At 25.0% G+C, this 16,509-nt stretch overlaps 1 protein-coding gene across 1 annotated transcript; it reads right to left on the bottom strand.

The window, feature by feature from the left end:
* Positions 1-5,945: 5,945 nt before the first annotated feature.
* On the bottom strand, positions 5,946-15,284 carry LOC117172925 (proliferating cell nuclear antigen). Its single transcript, XM_033361228.1, has 4 exons — positions 14,924-15,284; positions 12,786-12,951; positions 12,527-12,671; positions 5,946-6,571 (listed from the first exon to the last, which is right to left on the bottom strand). Exons 1-4 carry the CDS (start codon positions 15,142-15,144, stop codon positions 6,318-6,320), a joined length of 786 nt encoding a protein of 261 aa, XP_033217119.1. The 5' UTR covers positions 15,145-15,284; the 3' UTR covers positions 5,946-6,317.
* Positions 15,285-16,509: the final 1,225 nt, after the last annotated feature.

Here is a 16,509-nt window from a genome sequence, read left to right as displayed (position 1 = left end):
TTAAAAACAAATCAAATGAATTGCACAATACTTAAAAATATGAAAAAATTTCATTGAATTCAATAACTTTGAAATGAGCTTAAAAAAATCCAATGGTATTTGATTAAGTGTCTGAAAATTTAAGATGAGTATAAGAGACTGCAAAATGAATTTAACAAAAACGTTTAAAAATTGAGGGAAAAAAATCCACTAAATTAAGCAGAATTTAGAATTGTCGTGAATTAAAATATTTCAAGGAAATTGCAAATAATTCAAAATAATTATGGGTAAAATAATATGAATTTAGGCTGAATTAAAAAAAAAATTCAAATCACCTCGAATCTTTGAAAATCTGACTAATTTCTAACCAAAATGTGACTAATGGCTACAAAGCAATTCAAACGAATTATAATTAATTGGAAAAATTGAATGGAAAAAATCGAATAAATCAATTCACTTCAGTAAAGTTTGAGTGAATTTAGAAGAATTGAAGTGAATTAAAAAAAATTAAAAGAATTCAGGGTGCATTCCAATAAAAACATTGTAATCACTTCAAATCTTTGAAAAACCTGCTAATTTCTAACCAAAAAAATGACTAAGGATTTATTTCAGTACAATTTGAGTGAATTAAAAATAATAAAGGGAAATAAGAAGAATTGGATGATTTCATCAAAAATGAAGCTGAATTTAAGCAGCAATCAAGTGAATCGAAAACAATTAAAAAAGACGAGACAATTCTTTGAATTCAGTAAGTTTGAAATGAGCTCAGAAAAATTAAAGGGACATTTCAAAGATTTGGGTGAAATGCCTACGAATTTAAGGTGGGTTTACAAGACTTCAAGATTAATTAAATAAGACATTTTTTAAAAAGCCATTAAATTGAGTAAAGTTAAGCTAATTTAGAAGAATTTAAAATAATTCCAAATAAAATTCCCAAAAATATTTAAAAATCGTTTCAAATGCTACGAAATCCCTCACTTGTTATTAAATCAGGAAAAAGTTAAAAAGAATTCAGGATGACTTAAAAAGATTATTTTAAATCTCTTCAAATTTTCGAAACCCTACAAAATATCTCACGTCTCGTGAATATATTCTTTGAAATCCACTAAAATATTATAAAATTCAGTTAACTTTTATGATATTTCTTGAAATCTTGGAATTTTTTTTTTTTTTTATAGTTCCCCAAAAATTCCCCAAAATATTTCAAATTAAAAGCTCTTAAAAATGCATTAGATTTTATAAGTTTTAAAAATGCCCTAAAATCCTGAAAAATTCAAATTATTGTAAAAATAGTAGTCAGAAATAGGTATAGACCTGAATGTGAATTTTTGTAAACCTTTTGTGAAATTTATAATAATTATTGTTTAAAATAACAAATTTCGAGAGAAAAATGTTGACATGACTTTATATTGTTCCAAAATTGTAAGTCTTCTTTAAAAAGTGGTGAATCTTCTTTGAAACATAAATTTTTTAAAATTAAGTATATCAATTTTTCGATAAAAAATACTAACATAATCCAAAACAGTTAAAATATTCTAAATCGAGTTCAACGTATAATAATTTTTTTTGGAAAAACCAATTTTCGATGTAAAATTCCAACACAGCTTAAATTTATTCAAATCATATGAATCTTTGAAATCTCGTAATTTTTTTTATATAAATACAGATTTCGAACGTGAAACACTAAAATAACCTAAAATTGTTTAAAAATTGTGAATGATCTTTGACATCTATTTTTTTATTGACAATACCCATTTCCGACAGAAAACGATAACATAATCGATAATTGTTCAAAGATTCTAAAACCTTGTTTAAATTACATTGAATTTTGTTTAGAAATGCCAATTTTTTGTGTAAAACGCTAACATAACCTAAAAATGTTGAATATGTGAATCTTTAAAACCTATTTTTTTTTAAATAAATATACGAAATATGTTGTTTTGAGAGGAAAAAATTAGGGAATTATATTAAATTATATATCTTTTAACTTGATTTAGATATTCAAATAATTTTTGATTAAAAAAAACTCATTTCCGGTGACAACCCATAAAACGCTAACATAATTTATAATTGTTGAAAATTGGGAATCTTAATGAAGTTTTTGGTTTAAAAATTTTAATTTAAACCAAAAAGAAAATACATGAATTTTAACAAAATAATTGAATTTACAATTGAAACAAATTTTCAACCAAAACTTAAATACATAATTAAGTTAAGAAAATCAGTTTTGAACAAAAAATTACGAATTTTCAACTAAAAAAATCATTCTTCGACCAAAAATTGAATAATTAAATTTTCTGTCAAAAAAAGAATCAATAATAAAATTATCTTTCAACTACAATTATGGAATATCCAACTGAAGTTGGAAGTTTCGTCTAAAGGAAAAAATTTTTCCATCAAACAGCTCATTTTTGAACCAATGAAATTAATTATTATTAAAAATGATAAATCTTCGAAAAAAAATTATTATTGAACAAAAAAGTTTATTTTTCAAGCAATTAAATTTATTTCTAACCTTAAAGATGAATTTTCAACAAAATAATAAATATTTAAGCAGATTACTTGATTTTTTAAACAAAACAAAAGAATTTTTAAATAATAATATTAACTTTCAAAGAAAAAAAAATTATTTTCTAAAAAACAAAGTTTGATTGTTTATACAAAATACATAAATTTTCAACGAAATGAATGAATTTTCAAATTAAAAAAAACAAATTTACGTCCAAATTATTAAATTTTGTACTAGAAAAGGTCAATTTTCAAATGAATGTAGAACGGTTACATTTTCAGTTGAATACTAGAATTTTATAAAAAAAGATTAATTTTCTAGAAAAAAAGCAAGAATTTTCCACAAATTATATGAATTTTTGAAAATAGTTTAATTGTTGAATTTTTAACTAGAAAAGGTTAATTTTTCACCCACAATAGTTACATTTTCTACTGGAAGTTAAATTTTTAGTTCAAAAATTGAATTTCAACAAAGTAAATAGTTAAAAAAAATTCATTTTCAATTAAAATGATGAATCTACCAACAAAAATAATTTGTAACAGAATTATTTAGCTTCTAACCGCAAGTGGTTAAATTTTCAATAAAGGTAAATTCCTAGCAAAAATGTAAAAAAAGTTTATATTATAATTCAGAAATATTTTTTCTTCGACATACTACTTCTGCTCTAAAAAGTAAAAACTAATTGAACTACTTTCTTTTTCTAAACATTGGAAGAAGGAACTTTTAAATTGTGACGAATTTTGACCTGGATCAGAGATTTTTTAAACACTAAATCTAAAAAAATTTCTATTTGAATTAATAAACACTGAACTGCAAATGAAAACACTCAAAGTGAAACTCTTAAATTTTCCAAATTGAAGTTTAAAAGATGTTTCATTCAACAATTTTGTATTCAAATGCTTAATAATTTACACGTATAAAATGGAAGCTCCTAACACTTTTTAACTAACAATTTCAAATTAAATGCAGTTAAACTGCAGTTCCGAAAATATAAATTCACATGATCATTTTCATTGCTCTAAAGTGAAGAATCAATAAATGAATTTAAAAATGTTCAAAATTATACCATTTTCAGCAATTTTGAATTCTAATTCCAGATCAGAATTGTTTGAAAAGGGAAAATTCTCAGTTTAAATCCGAATTTTAATTCTTTTCGAAAAAATCCTTGTTCAAATCCAGAATCTGTATTCTTTAAGAAAATTCATTTGCACTCAGAAATACAATTCTTTTGAAAGTACCCCTATTCAAATCAAGAATTTTAATTCTTTTCGAAAATTCTCCATTTCAACTAAGAATTATATTTTTTTTGTAAAATCCCCTATTTGAATTCATAATTTAAATTTTGTTCGAAAATACCTCGTTTCAACTCAGAATTATCATTTTGTTTAAAAAATTTAATTTTCCATTCAGAATTGTTATTCTCCTGGATAAATTTTATTTCCAAATAAAAATTGGTTAAAAATTGAACATTCCTTTTTCAAATCCGGAATTTTGATACTTTTCCAAAAAATCTCCGTTTCAACTAAGAATTAAAATTTTTGTAAAATTCCCTGTTCCAATTCATAATTTTAATTTTTTTTTCGAAAATACCCCTTTTCAAACTAGAATTCATTCTTTAGATTAATTCCTTGTTCCAGCTCGGAATTTATTTAAATTTTTAAATGCCCTGTTCCAGGATAAATTATAATTCTTTTGGATAAAAACCAAATTCAACTCAGAACTGGTTAAAATTTGAAAATTCCCTGCATCAACTCAGAATTATAATTCTTCGGAAAAATTTACTGTTCCAATTCAGAATTTTTTTCCTTTTCAAAAATTTCCAGATCTAGCTCGGAATTGGTTAAAATTTAAAAATTCCCGGTTTCAAATCAGAATTATTATTATTCTGGGGATAAATTCCAGTTCTAAATATAAATTTTTTAAATTGAAAGTTCCCTGTTCAAATTAAAAGTTAAATTATTTTAATTTTAAATAGTTACAAAATCCTTAAAAGTCTTCGAGATTTCATTTCGAAATTTTGAAACATCTACATGTTGTTAAAAACTTTTTCAAATTAAAAAATATTATTCAAAGTTTTTCACAACTTCTTAGTATCTTTTAAAATTATTCGAATTTCAAATAATTTTTGCAAATAAAAACTCATTTTCAATTTTCCTAGCATCTTGAAAAATGTTATTCTTTTGAAACCTGCAAAATTCCCTGTTCCAATTCAAAATTTAAATTTTTTTCGTAAATATCCTGTTTCAACTTAGAATTCATTTATTAGAAAAATTCCCGGTTCCAGTAAAAATTATAATTCATTTGGATAAATACTAGTTCCAACTCAGAATTGGTTAAAATTTGAAAATTCCCTGCTTCAACTCAGAATTAGAATTCTTCCGAAAAACTTCCTTGGTCCAATTCAGATTTTTTTCCTTTTCAAAAATTTCCAGTACTAGCTCGGAATTTGTTCAAATTTGAAAATTCCCTGTTCCAAGTCAGATTGATTATTAATTTGGATAAATTCCAGTTCCAACTATAAATTTGCAAGAAATTAATAGTTCCTTGTTCAAATATACATGTTGTTTCAATTTTTTCAAATTAAAAAATATTATTAAAGGTTTTTCACAACTTCTAAATATTTTTTAAAATTATTCGAATTTCAAATCATTTTTCAAAATAAAAACTCCAGCTCGGAATTTATTTAAATTAAAAAATTCCCGGTTCCAAGTCAGAATTAGTTAAAATTTGAAAATTCCCTGCTTCAACTCAGAATTATAATTCTTCGGAAAAATTTACTGTTCCAATTCAGAATTTTTTCTTTCTTAAAGATTTCCAGCACTCGCTCGGAATGTCTTAAAAATTGAAAACTCCCTGTTCCAAGTCATATTTATTATTTTGTTTTAATTTAGGTCGCGGGCTATTCACGCATAAATTTCAGCACGAATTTCAAATTTTAAATTAATTTTGAATTTCTTCACATTTTTTAACTATCTCTGCAACTTGCTCGAATTTTTTCTAAGAATAATAAATTGTGAACTGATTCAGTATGCAATCCATTGTTATTTACTTTTTTAAATCTTAAAGTACAATTCAATTGAAAAAAAATCATTGATTAATTTATATTCACAGTTGATCAACGAAATTTTTTTTCATAAAAAATCTTAAGATTTGAAACTCTTCTCATTTTTAATTGTTTCAGTCTTCAAAACTTAATTTTTAAATTCTCATATTGAAATGTACCCTTAAAAATAAAAAATTTGCGAATTACGCATTCTAAGCTGAATGATATAATTGAAAAAGATCAAAATTAAACAAATGATTTTAAAAACTGTTAAAATCAAAATTAGAAGAATTTTATTTTCTACACATTTGTAGAATTCTCGGTAAAAAAATTCACGGTCTCATACAATTTTCGATTCAGTAGCCACCCTATTCCTGTATTATTTCTAATTTAAAAACGAAAGAAATTACACCATTTTTTTATAAAAAAAAAAGTTTTCAAATATATTTAATCTTTAGCGTGATACATACCGTAGAGCACAATTGTGTCATTTTTAAAAATACAGCAATTTTTACATATCTGATTTACATAACCGTAGTGATGTTTTCCTATTTTCACGCATTTATCTGCACTTAAATTCTACTCTCAATTTTCAAACCCTTTTCTTCAGAGTTCTTCCCTCTCGACATAAAATTCATAAATCATGCACGTGAGAATATAAATCGAAAGCGAAGAAGTCCGAATAAATAATTACAGGAGGAATGACAATACTTATTAAAATGAGTGTTAAATTAATTAAGATTAATAGTTAGCAATCTCAGCCAGTTTTTTTTCTCTTTCTTCTTCTTAGCTTTCCTCTTCATCTTCGATTTTGGGTGCTAAGTAATATCTGATGTGACCGATGTCTCCAATTTTGTATTCGCAGACAAGAGGAACGTCGTTGGACAATGAAAGCTGAACTTGGGCACAAAGTGGGGTCGCTTTAACGAAATTATTCAGATATCTTGCGGAAAATGCTTGCTTTACTGGCTCTTGCATGTCGATCACGACCGCTTCCTCTTCTTTGTCAGCCTCTGCGGTTTGCGCCAATTTCACGTTTGCTGTCGAAAGAAAAGAAAATGTTATTTTATTTATTTATTTATTCATTTATGTTGTTATGAATTTATTGTTTATTGTTATTATTGGGAATGGTGGAACTGCGATACGCCACCTGGTGACAAAAAATCGAACTGAAAATAAGTCTTTATACAGTGAAAAACCACATTTTTTGTCAGAAATATTTTTCTATAAAAAAAAAAAAAAAAAAAAAATTATTGTTCCCTTTATTGTGATTTTCAAAAGATTATAAACTTAAACTGACTTATTTTGAAGCAAGAATGAACTCAAAAGTAAATTTTTATTAATTTATACATGAAATATTCACTTATTTATATTCTTGACATAATATGGATAAAATTTGTCGCTACATACATTAATATAAAGTTTATTTAAGCTTAAAATGCACTGAAATTCACATAAAATAATGAAATTGTATTTTTTTTAAACTTATTTCAAAAAATGTATTTTTTCACTGTATAAGATGGAAATTGTACCTACTCTTTCTAGTTCCATTTTTCGGCACCGTGTGGCGAAATAGTAGAGCACCATTCCCAATATATTATATTTATTTATTTTATTTCAAATTTTATCCTGGAAAAAAGTTCCCTGACATTTCCTTGTTTTTTCCAGGTATTATTTTGCATAGTACGAATCCATTAAAACATTTCGCTTTTTTTTAAACGATAAATTATCTTACAAGATATTCTTAAATATATAAGCACCATAGATTAATTAAGTAAATTAATAATAGTAAAAACATAATTATTTATTTCCTGATTTTGTCACTAAAGTTTGTGACTTTGAATAATAATTCCAATGAATTTTTATTATATCTTCTTATACTTAACATTCATATTAACAAAGTAATTATATTTTTAACCAGAAGGATTATTTTTCTAACAAAATACTACATAAGTTGCATTTTAAAGTCAAAAGATACATTTGTAACCAAAAATGGAATTGCTAAATTTTTAGTCAAAAAATTAAGTTTCCACACAAAAAAAGCACAACCTTTCAACAAAAATGAACAATTTTCAAACTAAAATGATGACTCTTCTTCTGAAATAGATGAATTTTAAACAATGAAGATCAATTTTGAACTAAAGAGTTCGGCAGTTTTATTTTCAAAAGAATATAAATTTTCAACTAAATAGTTGAATTTTAAACTAAAAACGATAGGTTTTCAACCAAAAATAAAATTGCTTAATTTAGTCTCAACAATTAACTTTTAACAAAAATGATTAATTTTAAACTAAAATGATATGTCTTAAACTGGAATAAAAGAATTTTCGAAAAAAAATTGTATTTTTAATCAGGAAGATTAATTTTTACAAAAAAAAAGACAATTTCTCAACAAAATCCACACATTCTCAGCCAAATAGTTTAATTTTCAACTAAAAAGGACCATTTTCCAACCAAAAATGGAATAATTTAATTTTGGTATAAAAAAATTCATTTTCCACAAAAGAAATGTCAACCGAGGTAATGAATTTTCAACTGGAATATATGAATTTTAAACGAAAAAGATCAATATTTAAGCGAAATACTTGAATTTTTCACCAAAAATATTAATTTTCGAACGAGAAGATTAATTTTCTACCAGAAATGAAGAATTTTTAACTAAAACGATGAATCTTAAACTGGAATAGTTTAATTTTAAACCAAAAATATTAATTCACCAAGAAGATTAATTTTGAATTAAAATTGTGAAATATTCAACAGGAAGTTATATTTTTCGTTGAAAAAAAATTAATTTTCATCCTAAAAAGAAACAAATATTTAACAAAAAGCTCTTTCTTCAACCAGAGATGAATTTTTAATTTAAATTACGAGTCATTAAGCAGAGAAAATTACCTTTTAACGAAATAGTTTAGCCTTTAAAAAAGTAATTGAATTTTCATCATAAGAAAGATGAATTCTAAACGAAAAATTTCAACAACAAAAAAAGATTAAAAATTTAAACAAGAACAATTGAATTCAACTAAAAAAAATTTCAGCAAAATACACGAATTTTCAAACATATGCCTGAATTTCAATTTAGAAGCGGTCAATTTTCAACCAAAAATATGAGTCAAATTTTCAGTTAACAGATTAATTTAAAAAAAAGGATTTAAAAAAAAAGTTCAATAAAGTAATAGTGATGCTGATTCAAATAACATTTGTATAAATAAGGAATCAGTTATTAAATTTTATATTGCAATTTTTAAAAAAATTAGGCACGCTATCGAAAAAATTCCGACTTTAAAAAAAAAAATCCCTGAAATTTCCAGATATATAAAAATTCCCTGAAAACTCCACGTTTTCCAAATAGGGTAGACACCCTGTCATATATACTAACTAAAAGAAAAAAGATTTCCAAAAACTTGATTGGCTTTTCATGACTGAAAGTTGTTTTGTATCTTAAAATTGAAATTTTCAAAACTAAATTTACAAATAATTCCTCTTAATAAGAAAAATCATAGAAAAGCTTATGCAAATTGAGGAACATTTGTGATTTTAAATACGCTTTCGCGGTTAAATTGAATCTTTCAAGTTCCCAGTTTTTATTATGACAACTGAAATTTTCATTCTTAAAGAAAAATCATTAGATTCTATAGGTTCTTCATTTTTTAGAATTTTAGATTTCGTAATTGAGTTACATTCAAAATTGGTATTTTAAAAGAAAAAATTATTATAGTATTTTTAATGAAAAATAATTAGATATCAAAGAATATTTACAATTTTTCAACAACTTTAGGTTATGCTGGTGTATTTCATCTTAAATTGGCATTTTCAGCGAAAAATCATCAGATTTATATCCAATGATTTTTATTTAAAATAAAATTTACAAGATTAAAATTTTTTTGACCGTGTTAGTGTTTTCTGTAAAAATAAGAATGCAAATTATTTTAAACAATTTTAAACTAGAAACATTAAAAATTGAGCCTATTTTTGTATATATAAACTAAACACTTCTTAAGTTAGAAGTTAAATTACTTTAATTACAAATAATTTAAAAATCCTTAAAAGCTACTCAGAGTAAAAAAATCATTTTCAATTTGCCTAGGAATCTTAAGAAAATGTTTTTTTTTATTCTTTGAAGCTTTTCATAATTCTTATAAAGCTTCTAAATTTTGTGTTTGAAATCTGCAGAAATCTATATTTTATTTTAAATTATGCCATTCTGGAGACTGTTTGAACTCGAATTTTTTCTAGGAATAATAAGTGTTCAATATTTATTTACAACACGAAATTCAACAATTTTATTTACAAATTCAAAGTTAGCAAATAAAACAAATTAAATTTGTAACTTTTATTAATTTTTTTGTGTTTGAATATTTGTTTTCTAAGTACTGATTTTAAATGAACAGCTAAATGTTTCTAAATATTAAGCAATTGATCTGTTTCTTAATTAAAAATGGTCAAATAATGAATAAATAATGAATAATTAATATATTATTTTGAAGTTATTTAAAAATTGAAAATAGTTTATAAAGTTTCAATCGTGCGTTAACATTTATTTAACTATTAAGACTACAATTGAAATTGTTTCATTTTTAACGTTGAAATTTCGAATCGCCTTGTAAAATAAATGTTATTATTATTAACTTGTTAATTCTTAATGTAAAGTTCATTTTTTTAAATTATTATAATTTAAATTCTCATTTGGTCAACCATAAATTTTGCTATCCAAAATTGTCGATTTGAAAGGCTTCTAACTTCTAATTTTTTAAGTCTTTAAAATGGCGTTTTTTAAATCAAAGATTTTCGAATTGCGCATTGTACAACGAATGATTTAATAATTAAAACATATAACAATTTAACTAATTGTTTCTAAAAACTTTTATTTGTTTTTCGTGCAAAGTTGATATTTTTAATTTAAAAAATTTAAGATTTTTCAAATTATCATTCAGTCATTAAATGCACAATTTTTGTACAAGTTTAAATTTTTGTTGAAAATTCATATTTTCGGTTCAAAAATTCAATTTTTTTAGAGAAAATTTGTCTTTTTGGCTCGAAAATTTCACAACTTGATACAAAAATTAAACTGCTTAAAAATGCAATTATTTGATTGAGAATTAAATTAATTTTGTTGAAAATTCAACTGCTTGATTAGAAGTCAAACTAAATTGATGAAAAGTAATTTTTCTGTTGAAGTTTCATCATTTTAGTTGAAAATTCATCTCTTTAGTTGCAAATTTAACTATATTGTCTTTTTTGATTGAATTCAATTATTTTTGGTTCAAAATTTAGAATTTATTTGGCTGAAACATCGAGGATTACATTTTCCGTCGAGAATTCATCTCTTTTTGTTAAAAATTCAACTCTACTTGGTTCTAAGTAGAACTACGTTCTTGAAAAATCGATTCAGTTTCAAATTTTTCCCTTTGGCTGTAAATTCATCAATTTTCTTTAAATTTGTTTTTTTTTTTGCTAATAAATTAATCCTCTTGGTTCCAAATTCATCCGTTCACTTAAAAATTTAGTTTGAAATTAGTCTTTATTTGTATATAAAATAAATTTTTGTCGGAAATTAATTTAATTGGTTGAAAATGGAATTAGTTGGTTAAAAATTAATTTTTTGTTTAAAATTCAACTACTTGTTTATAACTTCACCAATTTTTTTGAAAATGAAGTACATAAAATTGTAGTATTTGTCGGTGTTTTCTATCAGAAATCAGTACTTTGAATAAACAAACAATAGTATTTAAAGATTATAAACATTTTGAACCCACAATTTTTTTGTTCAAGTCTGGGACGTCAACTAAAAAAATGAACGATATTGAAGATCAAACAGCATTAAACGAATAAGAGGAAAATTAATTTTAAAATATTTTTTACGACTTTTTAAAATATGCTGTAAAAAAACCGGTAAAATTTGTTTCGGTGCCCTTGCTTTTTTTACCGGTACCGACTTCGATTATAATTTATATTTTTCAAAAAATTATAAGATATCAATTTTCATCAACTATCAAAAATATTAAATATTCAGGATATTTTAATTAGATAAAAATCAAACTTACAACCCTTTTTTAACGTCCAATAATCAAGTTTCTAAAAATAAAATCTTGAACCACCACAAAATGCTCCCATTGCAATATGAAAAAAACGAACAGATTCCTCCTAAAAATGAAAAAAAAAAGAAAATTATTCGTCTTTACTTTGTACAAAAATAAAAAGGAGGAGAGAAAAATGAGAAGACAACCAACCGAATCCCCTTCCTTCTCTTTTTCATTTCTACCATTATCAAATCACAATAAAAAACATTTTTTTTTAAATAATCACAAACGTTTCGGCACTCATACAGCACCCTTATCAAGGTAAAAATATATATGATCAAATAAAAAATACACTTTTTTTAAATAAAAATAAAATAAAACTTAAATTTAAAAAATTAAAATTAAATAAAAAGATATTCAAAAAAATGAAAATAAATTTTTAAAAAATATTAATCAAATAAAAATAAATATTTTACTTTTATTTTATTATTATTTTGATTTTATTTATATTAAAAAAAAATTGTATTACATATTGTTTACCTTGATAAGGGTGCTGTATGAGTGCTGAAAGGTTGGTGATTATTTTATTTTATGGTAGGAATAAAGAGGACGAAATAAATAAAAAAGAGAAAGAAGGGGATTTGGTTGGTGGCCTTCTCATTTTGTCTTCTTTTTATTTTTGTCCAAAGTACAGACGAATATTTTTTTTTTCTTTTTTAGGGGGAAAAGAGAGGAGGAAAATGTGGTTGTCCAAATTTGGTCGTCAGATTCTTGGTTTTATTTCCAGGAATTCTTTACATCAAAAATATTATCCTAGCTCATCTTTTCTGTTATTATAGATAATAGACGCTACGAAACAAACGTTTTTCTTATCAATATTAATTTAAAAATTGCGTAAAAGAAAAAAATCGCTCACGCAAGTTTTTCTAACTTGATAAATTTCATTATTCGGAGGTAAATTTTATTCGAAATTATTACCCGTTCCAATGTCACCGGCAGCGCTGAATTTAATGCCTTCCTTCGAGCAAGCGATTGTGATTGATTCACCAAACATTTGCAAGTCTCGGACAATTCGTGCGAATTCGGATGATGGCAATTTCACCGTGCAAGAGTAGAGAGTTTCCTGCAAAGAATAATAATAAGAAATGAACAAATTCGTAAATTACGACTTAAAATCTCGTCTTTCAGATTGAAAAATGATTATAATAATGGAGGCTATTGAAGGGTTGAAACTTACAGGAATTCCAAGATGTTCCTGGTCCATATTTATGAGTTTCATTTCGTATTCAGCCAATTTTTCTTTGTTTGGCGATTCGAAAATAACGTTGATTGATTCTGGATTGTCCCATGCTCTCAAGGTAACGGTGTCGTCGGTGCCGGCACATTTTAAGATTTTGGACATGCTGCGAGTTTAAATAAAGGAAGTTCATTTACGACTTTATTTATTTTTAATTTAGGATGCTCCTTTATTATTTAAAACCTTTTTCCTTTTCAAAACATCCAGTCACAATGTAAAAAATATTTTTATCCGATTTAAAAAAATTGGCGGAACAAAATTCTCGAAAATATCGCAATTATTGTTGTTGAATAACTGATTGGTTGCAAACTATACGTGCTTTTGAAGTTTTTGAAAATTTGTGCAATGCAATTTTCAAATGAGAAATTTTAATCATCATAATTTATTTCTAAAAGAGAAAATTTAAATTGTAAATTATATGAAAAAACCTGAAATTATGGACAAAAACTAATGAAAAAATTAGCGGTACCAACAATTTTAACTTAAAGAGAATAATTTCAAGCTTTAAAGATTTAAAAACATCTCGAAAAAGAATCTGAAAGTTTTTGAGACAACTTTTAATTATTTCAAAAGATATTTAAAACTTTTAGAAATTTTGAAAAGATTAAAAAATCGTTTACAATTGAAAATTAAAATAATGCAGATTTTTGAAGATTTCAAAATACCATTTTTGAAGCTTTTTAAACAGTTTGAAAAGTTTTTAGATAATTATCAGTTTTTCTTAAGATTCCCCGGAAAATTTAAATTGATTTTTAATTTCGAAAAATTAACTTCAAACAGATAATTTTAATGAAAATTAACAAATAAACTTAAAGAATAAATAGTTATACGAAATTTTCATTTTATATTCCATTGCAAATTCAGCTTTTTCAAATTAAAATTGCAAATATTTAGTTAAAAATAAAATTCTTTGTACGTTGCGGATTTAAATATTCCCTTGAAAATTCGTTTTTTCTTTAAATGAATTAAACGGTGTTTTTATTTAAAGTAAAAATATTTTTGGATTAAAATGCCAATTATTACGTTTCTCGTTGAGAATTTATATTTTTTTTCCTATAGAAAATTCCTTTTTTTTTGTCAAAAATTAACTTCCTCGTTGAAAATTTATATTCCGGGTTAAAAATTTAATTATTTTCTAGAAAATTCATCTCCTTAATAAAATATTTAATAGATTTTGGTTACAAATACAACTGGTTTTAAAGTACTCTTTTGTGAATAAAGTTAATTGTGTTCGATTAAAAATAAAAATATTTTTGGATTGAAATACCAATTGTTAAATTTTTGGTTAAGATTCATCTTTTTTTAGCAAAAAATTGAAGTATTTGCTTGAAAACTAACTTTTTTGTTGAAATTTTCACTTGACATGTCGAAAATGTTCAATAATCTTTTTGAAATTTCTCAAGAATCTTAGAAAAATCATATTTATATAACCATGAAAACAAATAAACCTCAAAAATAAATAGTTATCAGAATTTTTTTGCTCTAAAAACGATTTTCCCCCTCAAATCGAGTATTTTTTAAATACTATACAATTCTAAGACCGCATGAGAAAAAATAATTAACAAATTAATTAAAATGCGCAAAGGTTTATCAGTTCCATGGAAAATGAAAAACAGGAGGACAAGTGCATAAACTAAATTTGAGATTTCGACGAAATAATCTGCTTTAAAAACACATCAAAAAAAATTATTAGGGCGCCTTCTTTTACCGCGTAATCAGTCTGTTTGATGAACATAACCTTAAAGAGCCAAACTATAAAAAAAGGAAATTTTTCTCAATGATTTTGAAGGGTCTAAAGTTCAAAAAGAAAATATCAAAGTTGATCGAAAATTAAAAAAAAAGAAACATTTTGCTTTTATTAAAAAACCGGTTACTATTTCGAGATGTACAATCACAAATTCTAAACATTACAAGTTACGCTTATAAAGTTAAAAAAATTAGAATTCTAATATTGTAAAACACTAAGTCAAACGAAGGAAATTGCCAAAAGAAAAGTCAAATAAAAAAAAATTGCACGCGAACCGAATTCTTTGTTCGGAGAACCTAACCTCAACATTGACGAAAAAAGTAATTTTTACCAAGTGATGCTCATTCCCATCGACAAATTCCTGTCGCAGCGGTATTTGTCGAATCCATCGCTTCTCAGATTTAAGGAAACGAGACAAACGTGGGCATTATCCATAGCTTGAACTTGCATTCCAGAATCGGAGCACTCAAAAGTTGCTTCGGATAAGAGTTCTTTAACCGCCTCAATAACTTTCTTCAAAACAGAGCTTTGAACTAAACGTGCCTCGAACATTTTGATGTTGTATATTTTTCTAGGCGTACACGAAACAAATGGAAAGATCACTTCAAGTTCGAAAAAAATTGACACCGAAATGTAAAACGACCTGACACTCGGCAAGTTTTATAGAGTTCTGCGCCAAAATCAGAAATTTACGCGCCCTTTTCCCGATCTTGCCGCCGAACGGGAAGCAGGTAACGGTTTTACCGGAAACTTAAAAGTCCGCGAAAAATATTTAATTCAATTGATAGAAAAAGTCGATTCGGTACTTCAAGGAAAAGAATAGTTCAAATAATACTGAGTAACTGAGGACATATTTTTAAATTTGTATTAAAATTCGAAGCAGTTTTTCAGTGTTACTGCAGACAGGAAAATGTTTCATAGAATATTGGATATTTCAGGTTGGGTGGGAGCAGAGATGAGGTGGGACAAATCCAAGATGTCTCAACGCGGAGATTCACACAATAGTACCAATTGCATGGGACGAAAATAATTTCTTTATTTTGTTGAATAGCTATTGAAAAATTTTAAATAATATCAAAATATATTTATGATGAAAATTTTTTGTTTTCCAATTTATTAAAAAAAAATCGTCTTATGAAGTTGGTGTTATCGCTTGGCCCTCGGAGTGCAGACATCTTGCCAGATGACGCCACGACTTGAAACATGGACGAAAGGAAGTCCAAATTATTCTGACGTAATTTCCTTCTTTCATATTATTTTTTCGAATATTTTTATAGAAACTTCTTTGACTATTGAAATTACGTTTTATACTTTTTAATCCCGTCGCAAAGAATGTTTTAGATTTTTGAACAAAGCGGTTGATTTAGCATAAATCAACTATTTAGTTGAAAAATCGTCTTTTTGGGTTGATAATTGATTCATATATATCCATAGAAAATTTACCTTTTGATTAAAATTCATATTTTGTTATTGGGAAAGTCAATTGAAACCTTTTTCGGTTGAAAACTCAACTATTTTTTAAACATTTCTCTTTTTAATTTAAGTTCATCTATTTCAGTAGAAATTTTATTTATAAAAATGTAATTCTTTGATTAAAAATTCAACAATTTTGTTAAAAAGTCATCCTTTTTGTTCAAAATTTCGCTTTTTTGTCGAAAATTCAACTGTTTTCTTAATAATCTGACAATTTCTAAAAATAATACTTGTTTATCCTTTGGTGTTGAAAAGTCACCTGAAATATTTTTTGAATTAAAATTCAAGTATTTTTTGAAAATTTCTCTTCTTCTTTTAAAATTGTATCTATTTTAGTAGAAATGGCATCTTTTTTCGATGAGAATACGATTGCTTGAAAAGTCAACCATTTCGCCAATAAGTCCTCCTTTTCGGCCGAAAATTCAACTATTTCGTGGAAAATTT

This window comes from Belonocnema kinseyi, chromosome 1 (genome assembly GCF_010883055.1).
Source record: "Belonocnema kinseyi isolate 2016_QV_RU_SX_M_011 chromosome 1, B_treatae_v1, whole genome shotgun sequence".
Lineage (NCBI taxonomy): Eukaryota > Metazoa > Arthropoda > Insecta > Hymenoptera > Cynipidae > Belonocnema > Belonocnema kinseyi.
Note: the sequence above shows the minus strand (reverse complement) of the source record. Positions and strands in the feature narration are given on the sequence as shown.

Bases quoted from the DNA above. Each gene is read 5' to 3' on its own strand.
- LOC117172925 (XM_033361228.1), bottom strand. From the start codon at position 15,144: ATGTTCGAGGCACGTTTAGTTCAAAGCTCTGTTTTGAAGAAAGTTATT. The intron at 12,952-14,923 runs GTAAAAATTACT...TTAAACTCGCAG, and splicing joins ATGGGAATGAGCATCACTTG to CATGTCCAAAATCTTAAAAT. The intron at 12,672-12,785 runs GTAAGTTTCAAC...TATTCTTTGCAG, and splicing joins AGGAACATCTTGGAATTCCT to GAAACTCTCTACTCTTGCAC.